Below are 26316 nucleotides of genomic sequence, written 5' to 3' on the forward strand. Positions count from 1 at the left end.
ACCATGATACCTGCTGAGTGTCCTCAAGACCTCCTGTACTTACCCTTCCCAGTCCCCACATCCTTACAGGACCCCTGGGAATTCCTGCTTTGGGGGAGACGACAACATCCGGCTGTCTCCTGCAAACACCACGCTGAGCCCAGCACCAGGTTGGATGTTTCTGCAGACAGCCTCCAGAACCGTGGGACCCCCGTGGTCTGGGGTCTTTAATTTGTAGTAAGGACTCGAAGTGATTTACAGTGGAAGACATAAGTAAAATACAGTTGTTCAAAATAAATAGGAAATTAATGCCATTATAGAAGAGAGTAAATTTGCTAACATTGAAGGTCAATTTGGCTATATGGTTAAAGGTTAAATTGATCTTTGAAAAACAGCAGGACTCAAAGTGGTACATATGTGTGCTTATTTTGATTTTTTTTAACCATTTTTTAAACCTATAGTATAAAAGACTATTAAAAATAGCCTAAAAATGTTTTTAAATACCCAAAAATATGAATCAGAAGTTGTTGTAGGTGGTGTAATTTGGGCTGTTTTGTTTTCCCCTATTCTTTTGTGTTTGCTAAACTTTGCTAAATGTTATTTAATGAGCATGTATTCATTTTATTCTATTTATTTTTATTATTGAATAAATGAGGGGCACCTGGGTGGCTCAGTTGGTTGAGCATCCAGCTTCGGCTCAGGTCATGGTCTCACAGTTCATGAGTTCGAGCCCCGCGTCAGGCTTGCCACTGTCAGTGAGGAGCCTCTTTCAGCTCCCCTGTCCCCCTACCCTGTCCCTCCCCCACCCACACTCTCTCTCTCAAAACAAAGAAAAAACAATTTTTAAGATTTAAAAAAATGATGTTTCTCCCTGACAAAGCAAAAATTATATACTTATATCTATTAGATCTATCTAGATACACATATTTCCAAGAAGGAAACTCACCATAAGTTTAAGAGAAAAACTTTTTCCCCCAGATTCAAATCCAAAGAGGAATGAACAATAAAATAGACAATGTCTTCAATACTGGTTTTTAAGCCAGTGCAGATGCAATCTTTGTACGGCTGTTTCTTTCTATCCTTAGTGTAAGTCAAGGGTATCCAACAAATGTGCAAGGAAAGGTTCCTTTCAGTGGTGGGGCAGAGGGGAGGCAGGCGGGGGCTGAGCTGAGGTGGCCCAGATTTGTCACTTTCCAGTCCTGTCGTTTATATCAGGACAGAACTCAGAATCCCTGGGATGGATGGGAAAGCTTCAGCTAAGACCTTCCTACTTGGATCACTGCCCTTTAACCTGTAACCTCTGCTATTCTGCCTTCACTGTAAACACAACACGACACAACATAGACGCTGTCACAATGCTAATGTGCGATTTGCTAAACAAGATTCCCCGTCTTTCTTGTCTCCTGATCTGGTCCTTATCCTTCTCCTCTATCTTTTATCTTTCCCAACCTGACACGGCCATGGGTCATGTCAGGGATTGAGTCGTGGATCAGCCGCCATCAGATTCATTCCTCAGCCCTGCGGTATAGGCCTGCTGGAGGAACCCTCCACACCTCGGTTAACCTTGCATCTTCCCTGTACCTTCTCTCTAACTACATTCGGCGAGGAGTTGGTCCCTGCCCAGTGGGAAATGGCTCCATCTCTGTGAGTCCTTGCTATCCACTGCCTGGGAAAGTGCCTGGAAGGTAGTCCATTCGTGGATGAATGAGTGGGTAGGTGGGTGGGAGGATGGAGGGATTAATCTCATTGGAAAAACAAGCAGAGTAGACTACTAAGAACTCAAAGGTCTGTTCTGCCCCCAAGCTTCCCTATAGAATATGATGCCATGGGGTATGTGAGCTGTGGAGAGTTGAGAAAGAAAGGCTTCAACAGAGAGCATACTTGTAAATTAGGAGACTATGCCCGGGAGCACAGGAAAGACAACAGCCCCCCTGCCTCCCAGAGGCCTGGCTTTCTCTCAGAAAAGACCAAGTCACTGTTGGTCCACAGGCACACTGTTTAGCCCTAGGCAGCCATGACTCTCAGGGACTCCGACACTTGACCTGATGCCCAGAAGAAGAGATGTCTCTACCCCCGCTCTTTAAAAGCCAACTTCCCTGGCAGGTCAGAGCTCACTGAAGTGGGAAGGAAGCATCTTTTTTCCCCCTCCATAATATTTTATTGTCAAATTGTTTTCCATACAACACCCAGTGCTCTTCCCTATAAGTGCCCTCCACCATCACCACCACCTCTTTTCCCCCCTCCCCCTTCCCCTTCAACTCTCAGTTCATTTTCAGCATTCAATAGTCTCTCAAGTTTTACATCCCTCTCTCTCCCCAACTCTGTCTCCGGGAGGAAGCATCTTAAAACGGCCCTTAGTGCCGCTGTAGGGCCCACCCGGACACAATCCCTGTTCAGTGTTTACGTGTCATTCAAGGATGAAGTAGGCAGGAGCCCCAATACAACCAAGCCATTCTCTTCTGTCCACTCCTGCAATGCCCTCTTCTACCTTGGTGTACCTGGACATGGAAACCCTGGCCATTCCTGGACAAGGGCTGTTGGCTGACGAAGGACAGGCAGAACCAGATTGATGGAACAGGGCAATGCAAGAAAGAGAGTTCCCCTCAACAGTGATTTCCACTGCCTTTGGTGTAGGAACCTTGTAAAGACAACAGCAGTCCCTGAAAAAAGGGAAAATTCAGATCAGATTTAGAAACCGAGAAGTCTGGGCTTCCAAACCAAAGGCTCTCTCCACTGGAGAAACTCAGGCCCAGGTCCCCAGCCCTTCCCCAGGTGGGCCAGCAGGTGGCACCACCATCAGGGATTTCAAAACCAAAACTAAACTGGAAACAGATTTTTTTTTCATTTTGTTTATGCAAATAGTTCATTCCCTACAACATTCCTCCGGGAATCATTCCCCCCCTTTCCCTCTGACACTCATTCCCTCCCCCTTCCCTCCTCTGCATGACCGCTGTCTCCCTGAACTCAGAGTGGATGAAGACGCTGTCAGGAGAGTCCAGGATCATAAAACAGGCCTTAAGAAATGTGAGTAAGGCTGATGGGGACCCAGGGAGGGAGAAGCCAGAAGGGAGAATCCTGGGCAACCCTGCTTCTAGATTTATTCAGGGAGACAGGAACTCCCTCCCCCCACCCCATATACTTTACCTACTGCAGTACACACATGCGTGCACTCACAAACACATACCCTCCATCCCTCCTCCTGAGGACAAAAGGAGACCTTAGACACATGAGGTGATGGCCATGTTCTCTTCTACCCCCTAGCTCATAACAGAGGTGCAGCAAGATGGGGAGACCCCTCTGCCCAGGAGGGGTGCGCTCTGTGTGTGACTCCATATTCTATAGGCCATTTCTCCCAGAGGCCTTTGCTGGCCCTTGGGAGGCCTATCAGAGACCCATGACTGGAAACCCTCACCCTCAGTTAACTGGTTCCAAGCCAGCCCTATTCCAGAAAGGGGAGGGAAGTGTTTCGAGAGGGCAGGAGAGGAGGATGGGGAGAGAGGACAGGGAGTATGCTGAACCTTTGGACTGGACATTGCCCGGGGGAGGAATACCCAATGTGGCAGCGGCAGAGACCAGCCTCTCCTCTTCGCCCACCCCCACCAAGAACATCTCTGTGAGGTCTAGAATGGCCAGAGCGGAAAATGCCGAGCGGTATGACCATGCCAACCCCCACCCCAATCACTGCCGAAATGACAAGGGTGCTGCACCCCTCCAGCCCTACAGACTCCCACTTTCTTTTTGACAGGTGGCTTTTATACCTTCTGGTACCGATCCTGTTCTGCAGGGTGGGGAGCTCCATCCCCATTTCTCAGAAGCTCTTTGGGGAAGTGACTTCTCCTCTGTACCCCAAGCCTTACCCCAACAACTTTGAGACAACCACTGTGATCACAGTGCCCACAGGATTCAGGGTGAAGCTCGTCTTCTGGCAGTTTGACCTGGAGCCTTCTGAAGGCTGTTTCTATGACTATGTCAAGGTAGGGTATCAGGTTGGGAGGGCAGAGGGAGAGCTGGATGTCTCTGGACACTGAGGACTTATGCTCTAACCACCCTGGATAGCATTCCTCATCTGTGGACAGAGCCCCAGCCCTGCAAGTGGAGTTCTGAGAGTCAGGTGACACCATGGGTGGGGGTTCACTGGATTTAGAGGCCGTCAGTGAGCACTGAATGGAGAAACACGGAGGGAAAGTACAGGTCCCACTTCCAGGAAATTTACTGTCTATAGAATCAGAGAAACCTTCCCCATCTGCTGACTTGCTGGGAGTCTTTGGAAAGCAGCTGTGCCTCAGTTTCCATGTAGAATATCACCATGGCTGCCTGCCTAAACAGGAACATGGGGAAGAAAAATGTACGTGGTGGTAGCTCAAACATAGCCCTCAGCAAAGTCAATGGGCTCAGTCTCCTCACCTCTGAAACAACCAGAGGACCTTCCAAGTCTCAACTTTCTATATCCAATAAAAATGAGATTTGAGGTTCAGGATCCAAGTAGAGCCTACACCCATCCAATAAATATCATTCTCAGGAGACCTTCTGGAGGCTATGAGAGAATGACCAGAAAATGATACATTTTCCTAGCCCAGAGGACTTGAGAAGTTTGCAGGTTGCGGGGAGGGGTCTCCGTGGTAGGAATAGAGAGGGCTGGGGTGGGGGTAGGACATCTTTCACCTTTGAGGATTTTAGGAACCTGTGAAGAAAGAGATAAGCTAGGAGGTGCATCGGTGGCTTGGTTGGTTAAGCATCTGTCTCTTGATTTTGACTCAGGTCATGATCTCATGGGTTCGTGAGATCAAGCCCTGAATCAGGCTCTGCATTAACAACATGGAGCCTGCTTGGAATTTTCTCTCCTTCTCTCTGCCCCTCCCCAACTCATGCACACTCTCTGTCTCTCACTCTCTCTCAAAATAAATAAACTAAAAAAAACTTTTTAAGGAAAGAAAAAGATAAGGGAAGCTAGGTGATGCTTGCCAGTATGAAGGCTGGAGGGGCTCACTCCCAGCTGAGTCTATCAGGAGGCATGCCTGGATGTGAATGGTTTGCATAAGGTGAGGTGGAATAACTAGACAGAAAATAAAGCAGACCAGCTGGGCTCTAGGAATGGAGGAATGCTAAAGGCTTGGGTAAAGACAACCAGGATTCCAGTGGAAGATGAGCGTGGAAGTGGTGGAAACAAAGAAAGGTCTGAAATGTGCTGGGGACATAGAACAAGGAAGGGACGATGTACCAGGCACAGGGTAATATGCAAGGAGTTACCCACTGGGAGACTCAGATGCACCATAAATGTCCTGCCAGGGTCGGGGGAAGTTTACAACAGCCAGAGCCCGGCAGGTAGAAACCGGCTGGAGGCTCTTCCAGCAGTAGAGCACCATTCATTCTTTGGGACAAGAGAAGGCCCTTCACTGACCTTCCTCATGTGACGTGTCTCCTTGAGCTCCTCTTCCCACCCCATGTCCTTCCTCCACCAGATCTCTGCTGACAAGAAAACTCTGGGGAGGTTCTGTGGGCAACTGGGTTCTCCACTGGGCAACCCCCCAGAAGCGAAGGAATTTATGTCTGAAGGGAACAAGATGCTGCTGACCTTCCATACGGACTTCTCCAATGAGGAGAATGGCACCATTATGTTCTACAAGGGCTTCCTGGCTTACTACCAAGCTGTGGGTGAGTGGTCCCTGGGTACCTTTTTTTCTGGCCTTAGCCATACAGAATAGGGACTGAAAAGGGGAATCTTGAATCCAAAGGAGCAGGAAGCCTGTCCTTCCTTATTCTTCCCCTCAAGAGAGCTTTGTCCAGAAGAGGCCTGCCAACCTGGGTTCTGTCACCATCGGGCAGTTTCCAGAAAGCATTAGAGAGGCCTGAAGGTCCAGGCAGCCAGGAGATGACTTTGTCTTTAGGCCTCTGGTGAGTGATCTCTAAGAGCAGAGCCATTACAGAAGTCCCCGGCAGGAATTTAACCCTTCCTTCTGGCATCTCTTCCAGACCTCGATGAATGTGCTTCCCAGCGCAACTCAGTTGAGAATCTCGAGCCCCAATGCCAGCACCTGTGTCATAACTATGTTGGCGGCTACTTCTGTTCCTGCCGTCTGGGCTATGAGCTTCAGAAGGATGGGCATTCCTGCCAGGGTGAGGTTGGAGAATTGTGGGAGGGAGGCAGGGACTGAGCAAGGGCTTGCTGTCTCCAGTGACCCCTGCCCGGCTCTGCTTTCACAGCTGAGTGCAGCAGTGAGCTGTACACAGAGCCATCAGGCTACGTCTCCAGCCTGGAGTACCCCAAGCCCTACCCCCCTGACCTACGCTGCAACTACAGCATCCGGGTGGAGCGCGGCCTCACCCTCCATATCAAGTTCCTGGAGCCTTTCGAAATCGATGACCACCAGCAAGTACACTGCCCCTATGATCAGCTACAGGTACAGCCATCCTACTCCCTGAGAGACCCCCTTCCTCTCCTTCCTCTCTCCACCTGGCACCCCTCATCCCTGCTTCCCACTAGATCCTCTGGCCAACTGGGACAGGAATGACCAACATCACACAGGGGCTAGGCAAGTTCCCACACAACTGGATGTGGGTCCTGGGGACCCCCTTTCCCCTCCAGCTAAAACATACACAAAAAGTAGGCTTCCCACCACCACTACATCCTGGCTCAGTGGGAAAATGTCTGAATTAGAGAGATGGCCCTCACCTCTTCCCCACCAGATCTATGCCAGTGGGCGGAACATCGGCGAGTTCTGTGGGAAGAAAAGACCCGCTGACTTTGACAGCAGCAGCAATGCGGTAGATCTGCTGTTCTTCACAGATGAGTCGGGGGACAGCCGAGGCTGGAAGCTGCATTATACCACTGAAAGTAAGGTTTCCTGGGGGCACCTCTCATTAGCCAGAAGTGGGGCAGAATCAAATGGGTAGAATGGACAGTGGCTCTGAAATAAACATGTCCTCTGTTCTCCCCGACAGCCATCAAGTGCCCCCAACCCAAAACCCTAGACAAGTTCACAATCATCCAGGACCTACAGCCTCAATACCAGTTCCGTGACTACTTCATTGTCACCTGCAAAAAAGGCTACCAGCTTGTGGAGGTAAGAGCCCATGGCTGAGGGAAGAGAGATGGCCCAGCATTCCAGGGGCAATTCAGATGGGTAGCCCTTAGCCCCACATCAGATTTAGGCTCAGCCCCAGTTGGACACATAGATGTTTGAGCTGGTCTACCAACTCTCAAACCTGACTACATATTGGAAACACTTGGAATTTTACAGATACTGATGTCTGGGTCCCCTGTAAGAGATTGATTCCATTGGCCTGGAGATTGATTCCTCGGCCTGGCACCTAGGGCATCAGGATTACTTGAAGCTAATGTGCAGCCAAGTTTCTGAACTACTAACCTAGTGCAGTAACTGTAGAATTAGGAACTGAAAAGGCAGGGTTGACTACAAGGAGTGACCCACTCAACATCACAGCAGGGCCTTGAACCAAATCTCCTGCCTCTTGCCCCAGGGCTTTTTAATGCACAAAGATGTTCTCAGCCTGGGCACACCACCTTGTCCTCAGCTTTGCAGGCTCAGTAAAGAACATAGTTTTATTGGGTAATCTTACAGAAGCTGGCAAACTAAAATGCTATTTTGAAAGACATAAAAGTGGAGTGACCCCTGGGCAGGGATACAGAACTGGACATCCCATCTTTGTTCAATTGATCCACTTGGAAGACTTAATCAGAATCAGAGAGAAGACCTTTGGTATGTATTTAAGTGGTAGTTAATTCATTCAACAAACACTTTAAATGTTTACGGAGGGTCAGGCAGTGTTCTAGGTGCAGGAGGTCAGTGACAAGAAACACGCGTATTCACAAGAGCCTTCATGCATCCTACCTATGAATGTTACACCAAGCTGTGCCAGCCAGATGAGCTGCTCTTTCCTCCTGGATGTCTCCAGCTGCATTGTAAGGACTGGATACCCCGGGCCCAGAAGACTAGAGACTCACTTACTCGTTGCTCATGTTACAACCCTTTCTTACTTAGGCTGCCACCACCCTTGCCTTGGCATTTGTCACTCACATCATAGAATTTAAAGCAAGTCACACAGTTTGTCTCTCATTATTTGCATTTCACTCAAACATCCTTGCTCTCATACACACTCTCACTCTCTTGCAGTTGTTTCCAGGGCTAACACTCTGGGGTGGTTGTTGGCCTTAATTAAACTCATTCATATTGTCCAGTTACTTTTCCTCTCAGAGGGTGCCATTTTCTTGCTTTGTCCCTGCTATCTACTCAACTACAATAGCACTTACCCCAATCAGTATCTCAAGCACCCCAGAAAGTGGCTGGGCCCTTGCCCTTCAGAAAACTGTGGTCTAGGAGAAATGAAGTGATGCAGGCCTAGACCAGCAGGTACTCCAAAGGAAGAAAAATATGTTTCTACATCAGGGTACAGTGTTTTGCTTCAATGCAGAAAACACACAACTAGGCTTATTCTTTTTTTAATTTAAAATTGTGGGGTTCAACTAGACCTTAGTGCAAACAGGCAAGCATCTAGAGAGTGGATGATTGGGCCTGAAGATGAGCCTTTGCTCTGACTTTCTGCTGTGTGACTCAGCGCTCCCATCTGTAGCCCTGCTCTGAGAAGAACAAAGGAGCCATGTCCACAGGCCTGCTGGGGAGAGATGGTCTTGCATTCCCTGCTGCTCTGGTGTGGGAAAGGTGGGAAGGGACTACAATGCCTTCTTGTACTAATGGCACCTCCACCTCTGTCTACCTCTTCTCCCACAGGGAAACCAGGTGCTGCACTCCTTCACAGCTGTCTGTCAGGATGATGGCACCTGGCATCGTGCCATGCCCAGATGCAAGAGTAAGTCACAACTCAGGAGTATCTGCCCCTGATCCCACCGCCCACCCCAGTCATGGGCACCTGGGATGTGAAAGGAAGAGGAACCTGGACTAAGCTTCTCCCCCAAAGACTGTCTCCCTCACTTGTCCTTTGAAGCCTGTGCCCACATCAGGAACCAGGCGGCCCTCATCTCAGCTGTATCGATGGACTGAATTTCACTCCATCTAGTTCCCATCCATCATAAGTGCTCCCCACTGACTATATTTCCCTAAGGTCCCAGCTTGTTCTGTGGGCAGACAACTCATATTCTCCCCCACTGAAGTTCCAGAACATTCTCAGCTCTCATATGGCCTTGTGTTCTCTCCAAGTCAAGGACTGTGGGCCACCCCAAAGCCTGACTAACGGGGACTTCAATTACACCACCACAAAGGGGGTGAATACCTACCAGGCCCGAATCCAGTACTACTGCCGGGAGCCATATTACAAGATGCAGACCAGAGGCGGCATCACCAAAACAGAGCGAGGTACGGAGCCATTCAAATAGCAGACTTCTCTCTTCCATCTTCTCAGCACATCTTCTGAGATTTCTTCCAACATAACCCCCAGTGAATGTATGTATATTAAGGTATCTTCCCAGGACACTGACTTCAGGAGACCAAAGTACAGTGCCAAGAGGAATCTAGTAGGGTTGAATAAGGAGGCACCTGAGCTGATACAAAGAAAATCTTAAATCTCATAAACAGTCAGCTCCTTTTCACCATGACCATTCCCATTCCCCTCCGCACAAGCATCATCATCATCATCCTGACCTCCATTACCATCATTTCCACCACCACCATCATCACCATCATCATTACTATCACCACCATCACCACCATCACCACCACCATCACTACCATCATTACCAGCACTACCACCCCATCCACACTTCCACCACCTCCATCGCCACTATCACCACCATCACCATCGTCACCGCCTCCACCATCACCAACACCACCACCACACCACCACTACAACCACACTACAATTATATCAGTGGGACTTCCCCCAGCATTCTCCCCACATACTCCCTCAGACTCCCTACATATTCCCTCAGACTTTTTTGCATTTAGATTTACTAAATGACTCTCAAACTCATCTTCAGAACTTTTCTTTAAACTAAATCAAGGGTGCGTGGGTGGCTCAGTCAGTTAAGCATCCAACTTCGACTCAGGTCATGATCTTCCAGTTTGTGAGTTCAAGCCATGTCAGACTCTGTGCTGAGGGCTCAGAGCTTGGAGCCTGAAACCTGCTTGGATTCTGTGTCTCCAATTTTCTCTGCACCTCCCCTACTCATTCTCTCTCTCTCTCTCTCTCTCTCTCTCTCTCTCTCTCTCTCTCCTTCTATCTCTCTCTCTCCCTCTCTCTCAAAAATAAATAACCAGAAGCACCTTGGTGCCTCAGTCGGTTAAGTGTCCAACTTCGGCTCAGGTCATGATCTCATAGTCCGTGGGTTTGAGCCCCGCGTCAGGCTCTGTGCTGACATCTCACAGCCTGGAGCTGCTTCAGATTCTATGTCTCCCTCTCTCTCTGCCCTTCCACCACTTGCTTTCTGTCTCTATTTCTCAAAATAAAAAAATAAAGACATTTAAAAAAATTTTAATGAATAACCATTAAAATAAATAAATAAATAATAAAATAAAACAAATAAAATAAATCACACCCTAGGAACACCTGGGTGGCACAGTCAAAATCCAACTCTTGATTTTGGCTTGAATCATGACCTCACAGTTTGTGAGTTCAAGTCCCGCATTGGGATGTGCACTGTCAGCTTGGAGCCTGCTAAGGATTCTTTCTCCCCCTCTCTACCTGCTCCTCCCTCACTCATTCTCTCTCTCTCTAAACAAATAAACTTTTTTAAAATAAAATAAAATAAATCACATGCTTTGTAGGTTAGAAACATCCAAAAAAGAAAAAATCTAACATTGAAAGTATATAGTATTATAAAACAGCTGGGCTTGGAAGTCAGACAATCCTTAGTTTGCATCTTGGTTCTGGAACTTAGAAATTATGTGACCTTGTGCAAATTATTTAAGCTCAGTTTCCTCATCCAAACAACGAGGATAATAATGCATCCCTAAAAGTGTCACTACAGTGCTTAAATGAGATAATGTCAAGAAAGTGCTTAGCAACAGGCACAGTGCACTGTCAGCAATCAGAAAATACAGCCACCATTATTATCTACAAACCCACTTCCAAGATGCAAGATGTTCATGTGTTCCTTCCAGTTTTTATGTCTACTTTCACAAATAGGGATCACATCAAACATAGAGTTAATGTTCTGATTTTTTTTACTGAACTTTAAAATATATATATATGTAGGAAGCCTGTCAACACTTGTGATATCCCATGTGATATGTATTTGAACCTTCCCTTTGATGCTTGTCCGTGTTGGTTCGGGATCTTGCCTCTGCCCATCCAGTACACTCTGTACTCACTGGCCTCTGCGACCTACTTCTCCTGCCCACCGTCTCCCAGCCTGCTTACAGCCCCTTCTTTCCACAGGGGCCTATACCTGCACGGCAGAGGGCATTTGGAAGAATGAAAAGGAAGGCCAGAAGATTCCTCGGTGTTTGCCAGGTGAGTGGAGCCCTCTGGGGCCACCCCCAGTGCCTTTGGCAGCTCTGCGGGGCCCCAGGAAGAACCTGCACAGAGCACGGAGACAAAGTGAATACAGGGACACTCCAACTTGAGGTCAAAAATAGACATGAGGAGTAAAGAGGAAAAGGAAAGGAGACCGCCCAGGAGAAAGGGCCAGAGGAACCCAGACAACTGGCGTGGGTCCTGACATTCCTGCTTTTTCACTGAGCAGATGGGGAATCAGGGCATAAAAAGAGCAAGATCCCCCCTCCTCCCGGAAGAAATAAACCAGAGCAAGGAGAAGAGGCTGACAAAGGCCAAAGACGGGAGGGGGTGGGGGGGAATGGGAGGAGAAAGAGGAAAGGGCGCAGGGGGAAGTGGCTGACCACGGAAGGAAATAGGACCGGCCTGGGCTGACTGGAACTTGCCTTCCCTGTCTCTCGGCTCCAGTGTGCGGGAAACCCGTCAACCCCGTGGAACAGAAGCAGCGCATCATCGGCGGGCAGAAGGCCAAGCTGGGCAACTTCCCCTGGCAGGCCTACACCAACATCTACGGGCCAGGGGGCGGGGCCCTGCTGGGCGACCGCTGGATCCTCACCGCCGCCCACACCCTCTACCCCAAGGACTTCAACGGCGAGCACAACGCCACCAGGGATGTGTTCCTGGGCCACGTCAACGTGGAAGAGATCACAAAGCTGGCGAACCACCCCGTCCGCAGGGTCAGCATTCACCCAGACTACCGCCAGGACGAGTCCAACAATTTCGAGGCGGACATCGCCCTCCTGGAGCTGGAAAACAGCGTCACCCTGGGCCCCAACCTCCTCCCCATCTGCCTCCCGGACAACGAGACCTTCTATGACAGGGGCCTCATGGGCTATGTCAGTGGCTTTGGGATCATGGAGGAGAGGCTTTCGTATGACCTCAAGTTTATCCGTCTGCCCGTAGGAAGGCGAGAGGCGTGCGAGAACTGGCTCCGGAAAAAGAATAGGAACGATGTGTTTTCTCAGAACATGTTCTGTGCCGGGGACCCGTCTCTAAAGCAGGATGCCTGTCAGGGCGATAGCGGAGGGGTCTTTGCAGTGAAGGATGAGGACAATGACCGCTGGGTGGCCACGGGCATCGTATCCTGGGGCATCGGGTGCGGCAGGGGCTATGGCTTCTACACCAAATTACTCAACTACGTGGACTGGATCAAGAAGGAGATGGAGGAGGGGGAGGGCTGAGGCCACAATTCACTAGGTCAAAATTCAGAGAGCAGTGCCTTAAAAAAATGATCTGACCAGTTACTGATAACCACTAATAATCCATATTAAAATCACTGATGCAGAAAGCCACTGTGTGAAATAAATGCTCTTTTCTATAATCCCATCCCTGTACTTCCCCTGAAACAACCCAAAGGTCACCTTTATTTCCTCCAAGGATTGCAGAAGATGTATTCCACAGTCTCAGTTATCATTGTCCTCTTCCGTTTTTAATGCCGTTGGGCAATTGAAACTCTTTCCAAATAAAATTTTATGAGAAATAGCAGTGTGCAGAATGAGTTAAAAGATTTAATAAGCTCATATTTAAAATACTCACTTAGGGGCACCTGGGTGGCTCAGTCGGTGAAGCGGCCGACTTCGGCTCAGGTCATGATCTTGAAATCTGCGTATTTGAGTCCTGTGTCAGGCACTGTGCTGACAGCTCAGAGCCTGAAGCCTGCTTTGGATTCTGAGTCTCCTTCTCTCTCTGCCCCTTCCCTGCTAGTGCTGTGTCTCTCTCTCTCAAAAATAAGTAAACATTTAATTTTTTTATTTTATTTATTTATTTTTTTAATGTTTATTTAATTTTGAGAGAAAGACACAGAGCACGAGCAGGGGAGGGGCAGAGACAGAGGAAGACACAGAATCTGAAGAAGGCTCCAGGCTCTGGACTGTCAGCACAGAGCCTGACGCACGGCTCGAACTCAGGAACTGTGAGATCATGATCTGAGCCGAAGTTGTACGCTCAACCTACTGAGCCACCCAGACACCCCCCCAAAAAAATTTTTTAATAAAAATAAAAATAAAATACTTAAGAAATCAATGAAAATCAAAAATGTTTATGCACACCTTTACAATTAAGGTTGTAGATAACAATTTATTTCTAATTTTGTTTTGATTACACACTAAGAAGAAAATCCTGACTTCCCACACAGGTAGTTGCAAATATAACAGCTTTTTTTTAAAGCTCACTTTCCAGGGCGCCTGGGTGGCTCCATCAGTTAAATGTCAAATTCTTGATTTCAGCTCAGCTCATGATCCCAGGATTGTGGGATTGAGCCCTACCTCTAGTCTTGAATCAGGCTCCACATGGAAGTGGAGCCTAGAACATGCTTTGGATTCTCTCCCTCTCTCCTTCTGCCCCTCTCCCTCCCTCAAGTGTTCTCTCTCTCTCTCTCTCTCTCTCTCTCTCTCTCTCTCTCTCTCTCTCTCAAATAAAAAAATAAAAATGAACAAATAATAAAATAAACATTCTTTAAAAAATAAATTTAAAAATAAGTAAATAAAAGCCCACTTTATGATTTCTAAATATGTTTTTGGTTTTTTATTTATTTTTAATTTTTTAATGTTTATTTATTTTGAGAGAGAGAGAGAGAGAGAGACAGAGCATGAGCAGGGGAAGAGCAGAGAGAGAGGGAGACACAGAATCTGAAGGAGGCTCCAGGCTCTGAGCTGTCAGCACAGAGTCTGACACAGGTGCCTTAGTTTGTTAAGTGTCCCACACTTCAGCTCAGGTCATGACCCCATAGAGCATGAGTTTGAGCCCCTCATTGGGCTCTGTGCTGACAGCTAGCCCAGAGCCTGGAGCCTGCTTTGGATTCTGTGTCTCCCTCTCTCTCTGCCCCTCCCCTGCTCACATTCTGATTCTCTCTCCCTTTCTCTCTCTCTGTCTCTCTCTCTCCCTCTCTCAAAAATAAACATTTAAAAAATTTTAATAAATAAATAAACATTAAAAATTTTTAAAGGAGTGATATGAAATTTTTCTTTCCAAATTGAAAGATTAACAACATATTTAAGGGCGCCTAGGTGGCTCAGTCAGTTAAGCATCCAACTTCGGCCCAGGACATGATCTCACATGGCTTGTGGGTTCCAACCCCATGCTGGGCTCTATGCTGACAGCTCAGAGCCTAGAGCTGCTTCAGTTTCTGTGTCTCCCTCTCTCTCTCTCCCCCTCCCCTGCTCACACTCTCTCTCAAAAATAAGAGAAAAATTTACAAAAAAAATTTTTAAACAATATTTTTAGATAACTCGTATTACTTAGGACACATTTAAAGGTCAGAGAAGATCTTGAAACTGAGAATAAGCATTGTAACTATTTACAATACAATATTATCGAGATGTTATTATACAACTGAGTCTTCTGGGCTTGTTTGAGCAGCTTTACATGAACTGACACACAAGGCTTGTATTTGAAAAAAACAGTGCAGAGGTAAAACCTTCCAAAGTAATGAGAATTTTTTAAGTCCAAATGAAGGTCCATAATCCCTTATCTGACACCGTCAGGGCCAACTGCCTTTCAAAATTCCAGATTTTACAGATTTCAGAAATGTAACAGTCTGTTATGTCATGTCCCCAGCAGGGTCTCGGGATTAATTCTGCAACCAAAAAAAGGGACTAATTCTTTTGAAAAACAATTGCATATTGTCAGCATATGAGCTAGGCAAAGACTCTAAGTAGCCACCCATCATCAGGTAGGGTTTGCCAATAAATAATTTTTTTATAAAATGTTTTATTTATTTTTGAGAGAGAGAGAGACAGCATGAGCAGGGGAAGGTCAGACAGAGAGAGAGACATAGAATCCGAAGACAGGCTCCAGGCTCTGGGCTAGCTGTCAGCACAGAGCCCAACACAGGGCTCCAAGCCACGAACCGGTGAGATCATGACCTGAGCCGAAGTCGGATGCTTAACCAACTGAGCCACCCAGGCACCCCAGCCAATAAATAATTTTGCTGCCAAACTATTTGAACACTTTCAGGTTTAAAGAGCACTTTAGAGGGGCACCTGGGAGGCTCAGTGGGTTAGGCATCTGCTCAGGTCATGATCTCACAGTTCATGAGTTCGAGCCTTGTGTGTCGGGCTCTGTGCTGATAGCTCAGAGCCAGGCACCTGCTTCAGATTCTCTCTCCCTCTCTCTGCCCCTCCCCCGCTTGCACATTGTCTCTCTTTCTCTCTCAAAAATAAATAGACTTTTAAAAAATACTTTTTTTTAATGTTTTTTAATTTAGTTTTGAGAGAGAGACAGACAGATAGCAAGAGCAGGGGAGGGTCAGAGAGAGAAAGAGACACAGAATCTGAAGACAGGCTACAGGCTCTGAGCTAGCTGTTGGCACAGAGCCCAACACGGAGCTTGAACCCAAGAACCATGAGATCATGACTTGAGCCGAAGTCAGACGCTTAACCGACTGAGCCACCCAGGTACCCCTAAAAAAATGTTTTTTAAAAAGAGCCCTTTAGATGTCAGGATTGTCAACTTGTAGAGGCAGAAATGACAGGAAAACATTTTCTTACACAGTCTACACAAAAGCATACACCAGTGGTGTGCAGTATGTTTGAGGAGCACATGTTAATTGCAGCCACTTAGTATTTCTCAGAAGTCAAGTGCCTGCAGAATTCCAATGGAGTTGGGAGTGGAGTGGGTGGAGGAGGCGGAGGTAGTGAAAACAAAACCTGAAACAGGAATGAAAACATCAAGCTATATCATTTCTAAGGTTCCTACCAAATTTGAAATTCTGAGTCCTTTGTCTTTATTGTAATCATCAAAGGTGATCCCGGCAGAGTCCAGTGATGCTCTGACCTCCTTGGTTCCCATTCCTCTCCTCCAAAGTCATGTGCAGCTTATCTTTCAGGTGTGTGGAGTTAAAAAAAAAAAAAAAAAAAGAATGAAAGCAATGGTCTATGAATACACATCAGAAAATACTAATTAAACTTTGAGGCTTCAGATAACTCATAAAAAGGAAAATACTTAGACACCATTTTTTAAATGTTTACTTATTTATTTATTTATTTATTTATTTATTTTGAGAGAGAGAGAGACAGGGACAGAGGGCAAGCCTGACCGGGGGAGGGGCAGAGAGAGAGGAAGAGAGAATCCCAAGCAGATTCCACACTGTCAGCGCAGGACTTGGTCCCCCAAACCGTGAGATCACGACCTGAGCCTAAATCAAGAATTGGACATTTTACCAACTGAGCCATCCAGGCGCCCCAAATCACCATATTTTTAGCTCTAAGATTTTTAGAGATCATATACTATATTGGTGAAGATGTAGAGATAACAGTTACTCATGCCTTGCTTGTTGGAATGTAAACTGGTCCATACCCTGTAAGGAACAACTTGGTAACATGCTAGCAAAACCACAAGTGCACATGCCTTTGACCCAGCAATTTTACTTCTGGGAATTTTTCCCGCAGATATTCTCACATGTGAGATAAATGACATATGTACAAGGTTAGTCATTGCAGTGCTATTTATGACAGCAAAGTACTAGAATCTCGATATCTGAAAGGTCTGGCAGCAAAGTTCCAAGCATAGCATGAAATATCCAAATAATGAAATACAATGAAGCCTTTCAATCTCCAAGATAAATAAATGGAAAAAGTAAAAAGCAAGACAGCGTATATAAAATATTACTATGTGTACAAAAAAGAGGAGTGGGTATATATTGCTTTTATAGCTATAAAATAATGCTGGGAAGATATGCAAGAAACAATGGTGATATCTTGGAGAGAACCAGAGTAAAAAGAAAAATTTTCACTGTGTACTCTTTGATCTTTCCAATTTTGAGCCATATAGATACTTTATCTGGTCAAAAAGTAAAGAGATGGAGCTCTATTAAAATATTTTTTAACTTTAAAAAACTTTTAAAGGGCTAACCTCAGGGTGCCTGGGTGGCTCTTGATCTCAGCTCAGGTCTTGATCTCAAGGTTGTGAGTTCAAGCCACACATTGGCATCCAGGCTGGGCATAGAGCATACTTTAAAAAAAAAAAAGGGGTGAGGAGGTGGGTAACTTCATTGAGAAGGTAGACATTTGGCAAAGATAGAAGGAAGTTAGACATTCAGAGATCTAGGGAAAAGGCATTCCAGGAAGAGGAAACAGCCAGTGCAAATGTCCCTGAGACAAGAGTATGCTTGGTCCAATGAGAACTGCAGAGGCAGCCAGTGCAGAGTAATACAAACTTACATTGTCTTTTCTTTTTTAATGTCTTTTTTTTTTTGAGAGAGAGAGAGAGCATGAGCAGGGGAGGAGCAGAGAGAGAGGGAGACACAGAATCTGAAGCAGGCTCCAGGCTGTCAGCACAGAGCCCAATGCAGGACTCAAACTCACAAACCGTGAGATCAAGATCTGAGCTGAAGTCTGATGCTTAATGGACTGAGCCACCCAGAGGCCCCATGAACTTATGTTTTCAAAGACTCACTCTGGCTGCCGAATTGAGATCAGATTACAGGTGGGAAAGAGCGTAAAGGGAACCAGTTAGAAAGCAATTATGGTAATCCAGGCAAAAATTGAAGGTAGCTCAGACCAAGTGCTAGCAGTGGAGGTGATTTAGTCATCATAGTATTGGGGTACTGGGCTACCTGGGTAGTGTTTGACCTTGGCTCAGGTCATGATCTCACAGTCCCTGAGTTCGAGTTCCACTTTGCGCTCTGTGTTGCAGGAGGAGCCAGAAGATTTCCTGATGGAGTAATTATTGGAGAAACTGGATGAGGAAAAGAAAACAATCAAATAGATGCGGAGGATTACAAGAGCAGGTCTGATGAAAAACACAAGGAGATCCACCTTGACTTGTTGAGATTCAGATCCTATTAGATTAGGGTCAAGATAGAGTAACAGGGATTAGATTTACCCTCCTTCCTGAAACAAACAACAGCAACAACAGGAAGAAAAACATCAAATTGATGACACAATAGTTCTCCACACCTTAAACTTCAAGTGACAAAAGACAATGATCCCTGAGAGACTGAGCCCTACCATTGCCCCAGCTGAGAGAGTCTCCAAGCTGAGGTACTGGAAGGAGAAATCCAGGTAGTACTTAGTTGACTCCCTGAGTTGAGCCAAAAGTAAAGGGAGACCAAGGCCACTCAAGTTCACCGAACTGAGGATTGGAAAGGAGAAAGCCATAAAGACAGATGTCAGAAATGTGCAGAAGACCGCTACTCGAATTCACCCGTAAGTGAGGAAATTACTCAAGGTTGGAGGAAAAGGCTGTATGACACAATTGGAAGGAACAGTACCAGGCCATCAGCATGGCTGGGACCAGTGCCGGATCCTGCCAGCCAGACTGAATTCACGGAGCATTGTGGGGGTATGTGAAAGGGTCTTGCCTCAGTGGTAGGGAAAAATTAGCCCCAGATTAAATGCTGCTCCTGTCCTACCTAACAAATGTTAAAAGCAAGACCCAAAAGGATCAAATTGTGTTTCCAAGTAACTTAACCAAGTCCCAGAACAAAGCTCCAGAATATTTATAGAATTACAAAATTATCTAGCACCCAAGAAGCTAAAATTCATAAAGTCTGGCAACCAATCAAAGAATAGGAGGCATACAAAGAAGCAGGAAAATATAATCTGTAAAGAGAAGAAAATCCATTAAAACCAAGCAAAAACTGACAGCTGTAAGTATTAGCAGACTGAGACATTAAAACAATTGCTATAACCTCATCTTCTGTATTCAGAAAGTTAAATAAATGTCTCTTAGAGGCCCCACAAGACATGCTGAATACGCTGTTTGATGTATGAATTTGGAGGTGAGGGAACAGCTCTAAACTAAAAATGCAAAGTTTGGAGTTACCGAGAGGTACACAGATGGGTCTGAAAGCCACAGGGTTGAATGAAGCCACCAAGGGAGTGAAAACACAAAAAAGAAGAGAACCAGGGCTTCTGTCCCGAGGCACGTCCCTGTTCCTGGGAGAACAGGAAAAGTCAGCAAAGGACGCTCAGAAGTTGTGACTGTTACAGAAAAAATGTGAATCTCAAAATTCACATGTTGAAGCCCTAACTCCCAATATGATGGTATTTGGAGGTGGGACCCTTCAGAGGTAATAAGGTTCAGATGAGGTCCTGACTGTAAGAAAAGAAGAGATCTCTCTCCACACATAGACACCAAGAAAAGCCATGTGAGCACACAGTGTGGTGGCTGTGTACAAGCCAAAATGAGGGACCTCACCAAAAGGGAATCTGCTAGCACCTTGATCTTGGACTTCCCAGCTTCCAGAACTGTGAGATATAAATGCCTATTGTATAAGCCACCCAGTCTGTAATATTTCATCATGGCAGCCTGAGCGGACTAAGATAGTGACTGCTGAAGTAGGAGGAAAACTGCAGAGTGCAGAATTTTGAACCCAAGGAAAGAAAGTACATCCAGGCAAAGGAATGATTAATTAATTGACTTAGCAAATGTCACTTCTGGGTCAAGATGAAGACTGAGGATGGATCCTGGGATAGAGCAATGCCAAGGTCACTGGATAGCCAGCAAAGCACAGTTTGGTGGAATGATGGGGACGGAAGGGGAGGGGCAGGTGGAAAGTCAGACTGGAGTTGGAAAAAGAGCAAAAGAAGAACTGGAGACAGAGTATAATCAATTGTTTTAAGAAATTTGTTGCAAAAGGGAACAAAGAAACAGGGCAAGCTACTGGAACAATTAGAGTAAGAGAAGGGCATTGTTTATTTTTAATTAGAGAAATAATAGCATATCTCTATAGTGATGGGAATTACGTAATAGAGAGGGGAAATGATGATGATCAGTGGAGGTAGGGGAGAAATAGAGCCCAGTCAGAAGCATGGATATGTTATCTACGCTAACAGACGGGCAAATAGAGTAGAAGATGCTAGTATTTCAGTAGGTGTGGTGACAGAAATGTGTAGTTCTTCCATAATTCTTCATTTGTCTTGGTGAAGTAGAAAACAAAGTCATCAGCTGAGAGTGTGGATGGAGGACGTGGGGGTTTAAGGAGAGAAAAAAGGAATGAAAAGTCAGCAAGGAGAGTGGGAGAGAGAATGGATTAGGGAATTTTGATTGCCAGGGAGCATTAAGGGTCCACTTGAGATGCATGGTCAGGAATTACAATGAGATGGCTGCTCTCACTTTTGTGAGACCATTGTGAGTTGGGTTGTATGTCTTCCGCCAGCCACTATCATAGAGTTCCTTTTTGCCAGGTGAATATGTTGAAACCATAGAAGGACACAGGTGTCCAAGTGGTATGTGAGAGAGTTATTATATTGAATTTAAACTGGGTAAAGAGGAGGCTAAGTATGGAAGGGTTAATTGACAGTAAACAGGCAGTAGAATTGATGTATTAGTGTTTCTGGTATTGTGGGATATGGGAAGTACAGACCTATAGGAATTGACCTGGAAAAATAAGAGGTGGGGTGTGTAAAGCTGGAATAATAGGAGTGGTTGCAGTTATTGGTAACAAAAAAAGGTCTATCTAGGCACGACCACAGGAGTGTGTGGCTGAAATAAAGTGGGAGGTAAAGGTGTTAGAGAAAAATATTTGTGGAACTACAAGGCTAAAGCTGTAGAAGGATCACCTATCTGTACATTGACATTGCCAAAAACTATGACGGGAATAATGTTAGAGTGACAGCGAGTCAGGGACCAAGGTCACTGAGAAATGAGGGGAATGACCCAGGTTCCAGGAGATGACCACAACAATGTGCAGGTGTAGATGATACAGTCTGATGATACGAACATGAGCTTCAAAACTAAGAGGCCAGGAGAGGAAGAGAACATCTGTGCGTGGTAAGGAGGCTTGAGGAGGGCAGTCACACAATGCCAGCCCCTACGGGATGGAGGCTGGGGGAGAAAAAACAGTCACCCACTGGGTAAGGTGCAAGAGGTACAGTAGTTGAGGGAGTTCACTCTGGTGTCAAGGGGCCTGGCCTTTTCCCACCCATGGTAACTTAGCAAGTTGCCTAACCTCTCTCAGCCTCAGTTTCTCTGTCTAATAGTATCTCATACCAATTTTATACAATAGTATCTCATTCAAATATTGAAGAGTTAAATGAGAAAATACATGTAAAAGCCTAACACAGGGTTGGCCATATTGTAAGCTGTGCTGGTACCTTGCTGCTTTAACTTCCACAAGCAGAGGGCAAGGTCTGTCTTTGTGACTGTGATCTTAGAGTCACGCTTTTTACCCCTTTACCTGCTCAACACAACTTTCACTCAGTCTGATGTAATGCAATAAAAACTATTATCATTAAAGGTACAAAAGCAAGAATGTGGTATGATTTCCAGGGTCCGGGAAAATTTTAAGCCCCCCAACCTCAAGTAATCCCTCCCATTTCTGACTGATGATTGAAATGTTATTAACAAGGAGCAAACATCCTTTAACCCTTTAGATACAGGTCAACCTGATGAGTTGACTTATATCTATTTGCACTGAAGGATGGTAGTGAGGACAGCGCAAGATGACCAAAGGGGAACAAGCAGCCAAGGACCAGGAAAGGAGGTTGGAAAGGGCTCAGAGCCACCCGTGACAAACTAACACAATTTCATAAATTGCTGGGGAAAGATTGTTTTTAATTTTTTAAGTTTATTTATTTTTGAGAGTGAGAGAGAGACAGAAAGTGAATAGGGAGAGGCAGAGAGAGAGAGAGAATCCCAAGCAAGCTCTGTCAGCACTGAGTCCAACGTGAGGCTCAAACTCCCAAACTGTGAGATCATAACCTGAGCCAAAACCAAGAGTTGGATGCTTAACCAACTGAGACACCCAGGCACCCTGAAAAAAACTTTTTTACTGTTTATTTATTTTTGAGAAAGAGGCAGATAGAGCACAAGCAGGCGAGGGGCCAAGAGAGAGGAAGACACAGAATCCGAAGATAGGCTCCAGGCTCTGAGCTGTCAGCCCAGACTCCAATGCAGGGTTCGAACTCAGGGATCGTGATATCATGGCCTGAGCCAAAGTCAGACGTTTAACCAATCGAACCACCCAGGTGCACTCCCAAAACTTTTTCAGTAACTTGTGTCACAAGTAGAGAACACCAGTCACACATCCCCAAATTAGAAGTAGAGCCCACCTAGTCCCGAGATAAATGAGTATTGATTTCTGAAATCTCTCTTAGGGTATCTCTGGCCAGGCTTTAAGATTCAGCTCTTCCCCACACTCACCACCTCTGCTTGGTTCCATGAGATGACCAGCATCTCTCCTTTGGGAGTTCTTTGGGACATTGGTCTCTTGTGATCCCAGGATTCCCTTTCTCTTTTGTCCTGTATTTTCTCTCAAACATCTACTCAAGGACTTCCTGCTTTTTCTTCTGGCTCTATAAATTTTTATTCTAAGAATTCTTTTTCTTTCCTTTTGGAAACCTTAGATTCTTCTTGTTTTGGGGGCGCTTGGGTGGCTCAGTCAGTTAAGTGTCCCACTATGGCTCAGGTCATGATCTTGCAGTTTGTGAGTTAGAGCCCTGCATCGGGCTCTGGGCTGACAGCTCAGAGCCTGGAGCCTGCTTCAAATTCTTTGTGTGTGTGTGTCTCTCTCTCTCTTCCTCCCCCACTTGCACTGTCTCTCTCTCTCTCTCAAAATAAATAAACATTTAAAAAATTTAAAATAGAGTCTTCTTGTTTTTTTATCCAAGGGAGATCAAGAAACATTTTTATTTTACCTACAATAGATGGAAAGCCTGAGCATATTATACCAAAAATATTTCAGTCAGTCCCAAGCAGTGAAGACAAAAACATTTGCTTACACGCTAAACATTAAAGGAAGATAGAGATTGCAAACAGCCTATTTAGAGGTCAGACAGAATGAAGTGATTAAAATTAGAAACAGTGCCTTACTGGCAGTTGTTGGTTTTCTGTGCCCTTTGTATCCCCTTGTAGTAAAACCAAAGATATTTTTTAATAAATCTCTTTTTTAAATGTTTTTTTCTTTTATAGTTTGTCAAGTTGGTTTCCATATAACACCCAGTGTTCATCCCAACAAGTGCCCTCCTCCATGCCCATCACCCCCTTTCCCCACTCCCACTCCCATCAGCCCTCAAAAACGAAAGAGTTTAAAAACAGAAACTGCACCCCAGGAAACTGCACCCATCAGGGGACTCTCACTTTAAATCTGTGCTCTCCCTTCCTGGATCCCCCACTGCGGTCCCTGTCTGCCACAGTTCCACGGTCCCCCATCATTTATCTAGTCACCCTCTTTCTCTGACTGAAGGGTGGGCACAGCCAAAATTCAATTCCCTTGGCCCCTAGCACCACTGGGAAAATCTAGATCTTTCAAAATTGTCTTTTTTTCATTGAAAAAGAAAATAATAAAGAGTGTGACTCTAAAGGGGTAGCCCAAAGAAATTCTTTGTGGCAATGGAGTCGTTCTGTATGTTGATTGCAGTGGTGATTATGAATCTCCACAAGTGATCGTTTTTTAATCGTATAACTTCATACAAAACTATACACGCACATTGTACCAACGTACGTTTCCTGGTTTTGATATTGTGCTATTAGTTACATAGGAAATCAATGGAGGGTACACAGGACCTCACTGTGCTATCTTCGCAACTTCCTATGAAGCCATATTTCAAATGAAAATGATTTTTAACATCATTTAAAAATGACGGCAGAATTCATGTATTTGACCAAGATAAAGTTTCTCTACCCACTTTCAACAACAGATCGTCCCTTCAGAAAATCAATAAGGAAATATTAGATCATATGGATCTGAAAGGCATTTACAGAACAACCCATAGAATGGCAGCAGAATAGACATTCATCCCAAGCATACATGGAACATTCTCCAGGATAGGTCACAAAACAAGTCATAATAAATTTAGGAAGAATCCTTATTTGGACGACAAAGGATTCTGCAGCTGCTGTAGATATGTAAAAGTCCAGGCACAGGTCTCATCTGAGAGTTATCTTTTGCCTTTAAGTCACCATATTCTCCTCTAAAGTAGAGAATCTGGCTTACTTGCAGATAAAATATAATTGAGGATGCAACAATATAGAGAATAAATCTTATTTTGGAAATCTGCTGACCTTGGTATTTTTGCCACACTTTCTCAAAGTACTTTGCTCTGAATACGTTGGTGGAAATTGGAGTATGTCAAAAAAGATGACTTTTTTATTGTGATTTGGATATTAAAGGATATGAGTCACACCAGGGATCCATTTTCCTTTTTTCTGGTAAGTAGTGTTCAATAAAATGAACACTTGTAAGTGATTAGTAATTTCAAAGTGATTTTTCATCTGTTCTAACTTTTTTTTTAATCATTTAGTTTTAAATGTTCTGTACCTGGAACAAATAAAATTTTACCTGCTTCACTCTAAAATAAATAAATAAATAAATAAATTTAGGAAGATTAAAATCCTATCAAGCATCTTTTCTGACCACAATGATATGAAACTACAAATCAATGACAAGAAGAAAACTGGAAAATTCACTGATTCTTGAATAACCAATGAGTCAAAGAATAAATCAAAAGAGAAATCAAAAAACATCTTGAGGGGCACTTGGGTGGCTCAGTCGGTTGAGCGTCTGACTTTGGCTCAGGTCATGATCTTGCGCTTGACGAATTCACGCCGCATGTTGGGCTCTGTGCTGACAGCTCGGAGCCTGGAGCCTCTTCGGATTCTGTGTGCATGTCTCTCTCTGCCCCTCCCCCACTCATACACTGTCTCTGTCTCAAGAATAAAATAAACATTAAAAGTTAAAAAAAAAATCTTGAGACAAATGAAAACGGAAGTACACTGGCACCTGGGTGGCTCAGTCAGTTAAGCCCCTGACTCTTAACTTCAGGCTCAGGTCATGATCTCAGGGTTCATGAAATCAAGCCCCAATGTGGGGCTCTGTTCCAACAACACAAAGCCTGCCTGGGACTCTCCCCCTCTCTCTGCCCCTCTCTCTGCCCCTCTCTCTGCCCCTCTCTCTCTGCCCCTCTCTCATGCTCTCTCTTTCTCAAAATAAATAAAGAAACTTAAAAAATAAAATAAAATGAAAATACACCATCCCAAAACTTATGGCATGCAACAGAAGCAGCTCTAAGAAGGCATTCATAGTGATAAACGCCTACATTAGGAAACAAGGAAAGCCTCAAATAAACAACCTAACTTTATGCCTCAAGGGACTAGAAAAAGAACAAACTAAGCCTGAAGTTAGTTGAAGGAAGAAAATAGCAAAGATTAGAGCAGAAATAAATACAAACTACAAGATAATAGAAAATGAAACTAGGAGCTGGTTTTTTGAAAGAGTAAACAAAAACGAAACAAACCTTTAGTTAGACTTACCAAGAAAAAGGAAGAGAACTGAACTAAATAAAATTATAAATAAAAGAGGAAACATTACAACTAATACCATACAAATACAAAGGATCGTAACAGACTACTGTGAACAACATATGGCAACAAATTGGACAACCTAGAAAGAAATGGATAAATTCATACAAATGTACAATGTACCAAGATTGAATCATGAATAGAAAATGTGAACAGACGAATTTCTGGTAAAGATTTTGAATTAGTATTTGAAAACATTCCAACAAACAAAAATCCCAGGACCAGAAGTCTTCACCAATGAATTCTACCAAATATTTAAAGAAAATTAACACTGATACTTCTCAAACTTCTCCTTTTTGAAGGAATACTTTCAAACTCATTTTATGAAATCAGCATTACCCTGATACCAAAGCCAGACAAGACACTACAAGAAAAGTTCATACCAAAATCCTTGATGAACAGAGATATAAAAAATAATCAACATGAAAAGGATTATACACCATGATCAAGTGGGATTTATTCCAAGGGTGTTAAGGATGGGTCAACATCTGCAAATCATCGTCAGACGCCACATTGACAAAATGAAGGATAAAAATCATATAAGCATCTCAATTGGTGCAGAAAAAGCATGGACAAAGGTCAACATCATTTCATGATAAAAACCCTCAAACTGGATATAGAGGGATTGTACCT

The 26316-nt window shown here is 44.8% G+C and overlaps 1 protein-coding gene across 1 annotated transcript; it reads left to right on the forward strand.

Moving 5' to 3' along the window:
• Positions 1-2872: 2872 nt before the first annotated feature.
• Positions 2873-12924, forward strand: C1R (complement C1r). Its single transcript, XM_029953871.1, has 11 exons — positions 2873-3003; positions 3725-3953; positions 5439-5631; positions 5950-6093; positions 6181-6377; positions 6664-6811; positions 6919-7040; positions 8724-8802; positions 9150-9305; positions 11326-11400; positions 11851-12924. Coding segments are annotated over exons 1-11 (2118 nt in total). The 5' UTR covers positions 2873-3001; the 3' UTR covers positions 12624-12924.
• The last annotated feature ends 13392 nt before the right edge of the window (positions 12925-26316 follow it).

This window comes from Suricata suricatta, chromosome 10 (assembly GCF_006229205.1).
Source record: "Suricata suricatta isolate VVHF042 chromosome 10, meerkat_22Aug2017_6uvM2_HiC, whole genome shotgun sequence".
Classification (NCBI taxonomy): domain Eukaryota; kingdom Metazoa; phylum Chordata; class Mammalia; order Carnivora; family Herpestidae; genus Suricata; species Suricata suricatta.